Genomic DNA, 8,222 nt, shown 5'->3' with positions numbered 1-8,222 from the left:
ATATCTCTCTTGAAGCCATACAATTTTTTTGTTTGAAATATTTTTCTCTAAAATACTTTCCCTTCAGATATTCCAATGTATTCTTTTAAATAGGACACCCTGTATAATTACAATTTTACCAATAATATTATATTTTGATAATTTTAACAGCAATATTTTATTTTATAATATCAATTTTATTAATATATATGTATATATATATATATATATATATATATATATGTGTGTGTGTGTGTGTGTGTGTGTGTGTGTGTGTGTATATATAATATCGACGTAATAATTAAATATTAAATTATATATTATAGTTAATATATTTATCAGCTTCAATATGTTAACAGAAAAGAAAAAAAATGGATAAAAAGCGTTCAAGAAAAGACGCTGCATGTGTGTCAAAACGACATTTAAAAAGATTAGCCGTACAAGAATCCAAAATTGTTTACGATGCTTTATTAAATACGACTACAGTGTCATATAGTAACATTACTTATAAATACACAGAACATTTGGAAAACGTTTCTAAAGTAAATTCAGAAGTAAAAAACATTCAAGCTGCTGAAAATGCTGTAATCGAAAATTATAATGTTCACGAGTGGAACGAAAGTAGTAACAATGTATTGAACATGCAACAGTCCTCTGTTAGCGATTCTTATGAATCGCAAACTGATTTAGCATCTGAAGATGCAGATGTAACAGGTGACAATTTGAAAAATGATCTTGCTATCTGGGCTGTGCAACATCAAATTTCACATACGGCTTTAAAAGCATTACTTCAAAGATTAAAAAAACATTCATGTTTTTCATCATTATCTCTAGATGCACGTTCACTTTTGAAAACTCCGAGAAAACAAGATATACGTATAGTACAGCCAGGAATTTACTATCATTTTGGATTGCAAAAGTCTATGTTGAATATATTAACCTCCATGAAAAACAATATTGGAAGCAGTATAAAAATTGCTATTAATGTCGATGGATTACCACTTTCAAAATCATCGCAACAACAATTTTGGCCCATACTTGGTTCAATTTTTCCATATAATAATGTATTTACAATAGGAATTTATCATGGAACTGAAAAACCTGCAAATGTTAATGATTTTTTAAGTGATTTTGTGAACGAGGCTGCAGAAATGTGTGAAAATGGAATATATATCAATAATCGTAATATACAATGCAGAATAGAAGCATTAATATGTGATACACCGGCAAAAGCATTTATGCTATGTGTAAAAGGGCATTCCGGATATTCAAGTTGCACTAAATGCACAACAGAAGGAGAATATGTCGGAAATCGTATATGCTTCCCACAAATTGATGCACCAATTAGATCAGATAATGATTTTATTAACAAAATTGATGACAGTTATCATAAACCAGATATAACATGCAGTCTACTCAAAATAGCTCATTTCAAACCAGTTACAAATGTTCCCATGGATTATATGCACCTAGTGTGTTTGGGAATTATGCGGAAATTAATGTATTTATGGTTGAATGGAGAATTCTATTATCGGCTACAACATAGAGCCATTGAAGAAATATCAACACGTCTAACAATTCAATTAAAGCCATCGATACCTGTAGAATTCGTAAGAAAGCCACGGAAATTAGATTACATTAAATTATGGAAAGCTACGGAATATAGACAAATATTGTTGTATACAGGTCCATTGGCTTTCAACTCAATATTGAAAAAAAGTGTGTACACCCATTTTATGACATTGCATGTTATTATTAGAGTCTTGTGTTCAAAAACTTTGTATGATGAACACTTATCGTATGCACAAGATATGATTCGTTTTTTTATCAAAACATTTATCAAGATTTATGGAGTACAAAACGTGTCGCATAATATTCATAGTCTCATACATCTTGTTGACGATGTAAAAAAATTTGGACCACTCGACAATTTTAGTGCGTTTAGATTTGAGAATCACATGCAAGTGTTTAAAAAATACCTCAGAAAAGCAGAAAAACCTTTGGAACAAGTAATACGAAGATGTATTGAAAAAGAAAATTTAAGTACATCAAATAGATTAAGTACATTGACTAATTTGTCAGATTCTATCCTGATATATCCCACTTTAATTACATTACATGATGATGGTCCACTTTTACTTGACTGCAATAATCCACAATATAAAATTATCAAATATGTCAACGGAATAACATTTAAAACTGGCTCACATGCAGATAATTGTTGTGGTTTAAATTGCGGTGCTATAGTATGTATTGAAAACGTGGCACACTGCAAAAAACAGAATATTCCAATTATTATTGGACGCGAATTTTTGGAAAAGGAAGATTTATTTAATATGCCTTGCTCATCATCATTGCTTGGGGTTTATTCCGTAAAATCATTATCAGATTTGAAATCATGGCCATTGAAAAATGTGATAAAAAAATATGTCAAATTACCATATGAAAATGTTAAATACGCAGTTTTTCCATTAATACACAATGAAGTAATTAATATTCATTGACACAGAAATGACTGATAAATTTTATGCAATCGTGGAATTCGAAGATGGACTACAAGTTATACCAAATAATTGGTTAAGTGGAGACTTAAAGAAAGCTTTTTGGCCAAATTTTACAAACAACAAGCGGTATGATAAAGCAGTTAAATTGAGGGAGGAGCCAGAATATACTTGGTTGGAGCATCCTATTCGAAAAATATATGGAACATTTCGTAAGTAATGTTATTTTTTTTGTATATATTATTCTGAAATATTCTTTTACAATAAATATACAGTGGTGACCAACTGTTTGAAATTGAAATTTATGAAATGTGAACCATTTATTTTTTTAAACAAGATTCCTTTAAAAAAATTAATGTCTCACATTTCATAAATTTCAATTTTTGTTAAAATCGTAATTACGATATATTAAATATAGCTGGCCGCCATTATATATATGTAGCTATTTTGTAATATAAGAAAATATAATTAAATTAAATTAAATTAAATTAATTAAATTAAATTTGTATTATTTACTAAGTTTTATTTAAAAATTTTTTTTCAGAAAACTATGGAGTGGCAAGGAAAAAGTTAAAAGATGCCGAAGAATTATCCGACATTAACTCTGGCCCTGATATAGAAGAAAATTTAAAAAGGTCGAGAAAAATTAGAGCCGCTAAAATTGTTGACGAAACAAGTAACGATATTGATGAATCATTAGACGAAATGATACAAGTCTCAGAAATTCCAAAGTTTCCAAACAAGCATTCGATGACTGCAGAAACCAGTAAAACATCAAAAATTACAGAAAATGCATCAAAAAGTAAGTACGATCTAATAATAATATAAAAATAACAATAATAGATTTAAATAGAGAAAATATTTTAATAATAGAACATCGTTTATGAATTACAGATGTTAATAATTTGGAAAGAAAATATACAGCAACACAAAGAAGCAACATAAAGAAGTTTGCAAACATAAACACAAATATAGAAAAAGGAACAGATGATTCATGTATGATTTTAACTTATTCATTATAATTATTAAACTATTATATAAACATTTATAATTTAATAAAAATTTTATTATACATTTTATTTTCAGCTTTACATTGCAATAAAAATTTGATTGACGCACCGGTAGAACAATCGTTTGATGAAACCGACGATGAAGTTTATGTACAATTTCCAATTCAACTAGAAAATAAAACATCGTCAAATTTATCAATTCATAAGCAAGGTACAATGCACAATTTCATTTATTTTGTTATGATTATTTTTTATATATTTTAAAAATATAATATTTTTTAAAAATAATTTTTTTTAGTATTTTTTCAATTTCAAAACTTATGCTGGAATAATATAACGACGTATTTTTTTAGCTCTGCATTGCAATGGAAATGTGCTTGATGCATCCGCGGAACAATTGTTTGATGAAGTCGATGAAGTTAATGCAAACATGCCAATTCAATTGAAAAACAAGGCATCATCATCAAATTCATTGATTAATAAGCAAGGTATAATGCACATAATTTCATTTATTTTAGTTACGATTATATATACCGGGTGAGTTTTTTAACTTGAGACTGCAAAATATCTGAAAAACTAAGGCTTCTATCAAAAAATGTTTCTTACAAAAGTTGTATGGCTGTAAGGGGGCCATAAGATAGTGACAATGATTTGATCTTGGATAGTCAGTTGAAGGTTATGTGAAGGTCACCGTCAATTTCTTAAATAGAACCACCTATTTTTCATTGCATATTCTTGTAGCTTATCTCAAGAGCTTTCCAAAACCCTATAATGAAAAAATACTTTATTATAGGGTTTTGGAAAGCTCTTGAGATAAGCTACAAGAATATGCAATGAAAAATAGGTAGTTCTATTTAAGAAATTGACGGGAACCTTCACATGACCTTCAACTGACTATTTAAGGTAAAATCATTGTCACTATCTTATGGCCCCCTTGCAGCCATACAACTTTTGTAGGAAACATTTTTTGATAGAAGCCTTAGTTTTTCAGATATTTTGCAGTCTCAGGTTAAGAAACTCACCCGGTATATATATATATATATATATATATATGTACAGATATATATACAGATAAAATATTAAAAGATATATGTACAGATAAAATATTAAATATAAAAAATGTAAAATACATATGTGTGATGTAAGATGTATAAAAATAAAATATAAAATCTATATAATATATTAAAAAATATAAAAATGGTGTTAGAAAAATGTTAGGAAAAATAGTTCAAGAATAAATGTGTGGGTGTGTATATACTATATAATTCTGAACTATAATCAAGTAATTGAAATAGAAATAAAGAATTATACATATACACTAAAATATATTATATATATATATATATATATATATATAATATATTTTAGTGTATATGTATAATTCTTTATTTCTATTTCAATTACTTGATTATAGTTCAGAATTATATAGTATATACACACCCACACATTTATTCTTGAACTATTTTTCCTAACATTTTTCTAACACCATTTTTATATTTTTTAATATATTATATAGATTTTATATTTTATTTTTATACATCTTACATCACACATATGTATTTTACATTTTTTATATTTAATATTTTATCTGTACATATATCTTTAATAGTACATATATTGAAAAAATGTGTTTAGAGAACGTCCTGTTCTCTATTCTATACATTTTTTGAAAATACATGCTGTGTTTGAGATATAATTATAAATATAATCAAAATGTTTTGAATATTTTTTATAGAATCTGAACCGTACGAACGATTTGTCATCCATAAACTTATAAGTTTAGAATTAAAACTAAACTCTATAGAAAGATGTCAAAAACTTATTCTAAAGAAAATTTCAATCGACACTTTTGAAGCCAAAGAAAAAGAAACAATAGATATCTATCAAGATTTACCGTTAAAAACTGAAACTGATTTACAATCAATGGAAAACAAATTAAATAATGATTCATTATATCGAAATGAAATGGTAAGTTAATTGTCTTGTGTATTTTAACGTTACAATATGAAATTATATACAAAAATAAGAAAAATCTAATAAATTCAAAAATAATATAAAACGACTAATGAGAGTCACACAATTGTTAATGGATGTTAAATAATAAAAAGAATAATTAATATTCAGGTATTTGTTTAATGATAAATGTTTTTGGGCCACTCTCAAAACAATATTTAATCTAGAAATAAAAAAATATATAAATTATTAATGAATATGAAGTCAGAACACAAGCGTTAATTTTACAATTAATTAGCATTAAAGAAAGTACACGATTATTTACATATGTTAGAAAATAGTATATAGTAAAAATCTCGGTGCATGCTGGTATAAAAGTATGTCGTTTGATAATTATATATTTTTGTTTAATTTTTAATTTAAATTATTTTTATAAAGAGAATGGTCGGAAATGGGCTGAAACATTTATCATTTAATAAATATCTGAATATTATTAAATTTTTTTTACATTTATAACTTTTGCTCTCATTAGCAATTTTATATATTATTTTTTAAATTATATCATGTCTTTTTAAAGATGTTTTAATAAGTTTCGTAGACTTTTTATTAAAATATTATATAATTTTTAGAATAATTAAATTGATATATATTTACAGTATTTTTACATGTGAATAGATAATTTTATTATATAAAAGTTTCTTATAATATCTATATATTTAATAATTCCATTCTTTGTAACAATTTTAGGTTAAACAATTAGTCCATGTTACATGCCAGGATCTGAGGACTTCTTGTATACGTCTTATGAAAATAATTTTTGCAAATGAACTGGCCGTAAATTATAGTTGGTACGGAGCAAAAAAGAAAGAAAATTTTTCCAAATTGCACATATGCAAAGTTATTATGAGTAAGTAAAATTAAAAACAATTTTTCTATTTTATTATTAGATGCTGTATAATTTCTGCACAAATCAAAAAATATATTTACAAATATTTATAACTTATTTATTTATTAAATTACTTAGAAATGTTTCAATTGTTTTATTATATATTAATAGGTTTAAACGCTCATCTGTATAGATATATTGTAGAAATCAAGTCGAAATTTTTTTTCAATTTTTATAACTTAAAAATAAAAAAAAATTAAAGAAATTTTATTTATCAATAATTCACAAACAATTTTAAAAACTTTTTCAGGTGCAGTAAGAAAATTGCACATTAATGCTACAGATGAACAGATTTCAGCTCCAATAAAAATATGGTTGGCTCATGCCAAAGAGCGTATGCAGAGACAAACATTGAATAGTGAAAAGGATTAAACTAGTACTTCGTTGAGTTTTTCTTGTCTTTTCTTGAATCTTTATAATTTATAATTTGTTTTGAGTTATTGTTGATAACGTTTATAATGATGATTATCCGTCCTTTTTATTTTAAGTAGATATTCTTTTAGATTTATTCATTTTTCAAATTTAAGTAGCTTTTTTTTAGATTTATTCATTTTTCAAATTATGCACAATTTTGTTCTAATAAGTTTTCTTTTATTAATATGTATATATGTGCAATATTATAACATATTTGGAAAAAAACCAGACTCCATTATACTCATAGGCGTCGAAACACATGTCTGCGTAGAAAATACAGCTATTGACTTGAGACAAAATGGTTATGAGGTTCATACTGTTGCAGATTGTTGTTCTTCACGTATCTTCACGTACTCATACTGTTGCAGTATGAGTTGTTCTTAAGCATTTAAGAAATTTGAATAAAAAGATTTTATATGTGAACAAAATGTCAATATTTTACACCTATAATCCATTTATATATATAGTATATAAATATAAATGGATTATATATATGTACTGTAAACATTCAAAATCTGTTTTTCTGTATACTTATTATTAGTAGTCAAATTTGCATATTTTTACTAGTAAGTATGAAAAAACGGATATGGGGTGTTTACGGTAACATATATCATTATTATATCTGAACTAGTACATTAATCTAATTTAGTCTTGAGTATATTATTAGTACATTATAAGTCATATTGTTAACCAATGTATACTCAAGAATCTATGAAAAATTCTAAAGTATTTTCATATGATGAAGTAGAAATCGGCATATGTTCTTAGTACATACTCAGTATATCGCAGTATGTATTTCGAATGTTCCTAGAACATACGCAATATACTTTTGTGATATTCTCAGAACATTCTCGGAATTTACATGTGCTGTGTGGGTATCTTCGTTACGTTTCGTCCGAAATATCGCACCAGTTCATTCGGTGGTCGAAGATTGCCGAAACTGTCGAAATATATAACGCGATATCCCCTCTTTGCGTACGCTACCCAATGAGTACCTGGTCCTTCGACGCTATCCAAATTTACGATGCCGCTCTCGTTTTGATAAATACAACCGATCGGTAAAGAGTTGCGCATGAAAACACCTCTAAAATATGGAATGCGCATACGTTTTGCCAGTTGCAGCAATTGTACGTTGGTAGTTGCACCCTGCGGCATTTTTAGCGTCTCTTTGACGTTTTTTTTTTTTCTCGGTGAGGCTCCTCGTCCGTGTTTGTAAGGAGCGAGATATAATCCATGACCTTCCATGGCGCGATTGTGACGTAGCATCTTCTGCAACTGACGTTGCGCGGCTTTTCTGTCGTTCACCACCTTCGCTACACCAGCCGCTCCACCGATCAGGGATCCGAGCGCTCCCAACATTGGTAGAATCGGCAATATGCCGCCGCATTTCGCTACCGGAAGTATCCGTTTCTTCACCGT

The 8,222-nt window shown here is 27.4% G+C and overlaps 1 protein-coding gene across 1 annotated transcript; it reads left to right on the top strand.

Moving 5' to 3' along the window:
• The first annotated feature begins 2,456 nt into the window (after positions 1-2,456).
• LOC105247896 lies at positions 2,457-6,896 on the top strand. Its single transcript, XM_011252355.3, has 8 exons — positions 2,457-2,692; positions 3,025-3,282; positions 3,375-3,476; positions 3,567-3,701; positions 3,844-3,978; positions 5,226-5,458; positions 6,191-6,350; positions 6,640-6,896. Exons 1-8 carry the CDS (start codon positions 2,491-2,493, stop codon positions 6,759-6,761), a joined length of 1,347 nt encoding a protein of 448 aa, XP_011250657.2. The 5' UTR covers positions 2,457-2,490; the 3' UTR covers positions 6,762-6,896.
• The last annotated feature ends 1,326 nt before the right edge of the window (positions 6,897-8,222 follow it).

Source organism: Camponotus floridanus, unplaced genomic scaffold (genome assembly GCF_003227725.1).
Source record: "Camponotus floridanus strain SB8 unplaced genomic scaffold, Cflo_v7.5 scaffold114, whole genome shotgun sequence".
NCBI lineage: Eukaryota > Metazoa > Arthropoda > Insecta > Hymenoptera > Formicidae > Camponotus > Camponotus floridanus.
Note: the sequence above shows the minus strand (reverse complement) of the source record. Positions and strands in the feature narration are given on the sequence as shown.

What these genes read in the sequence shown, in the direction of transcription:
- LOC105247896 (XM_011252355.3), top strand. Translation starts at nt 2,491, where the DNA reads ATGACTGATAAATTTTATGCAATCGTGGAATTCGAAGATGGACTACAA. An exon ending in AAAAATATATGGAACATTTC is followed by an intron (nt 2,693 to 3,024) that starts GTAAGTAATGTT and finishes ATTTTTTTTCAG; the next exon opens with AAAACTATGGAGTGGCAAGG. An exon ending in TTCATTGATTAATAAGCAAG is followed by an intron (nt 3,979 to 5,225) that starts GTATAATGCACA and finishes TATTTTTTATAG; the next exon opens with AATCTGAACCGTACGAACGA.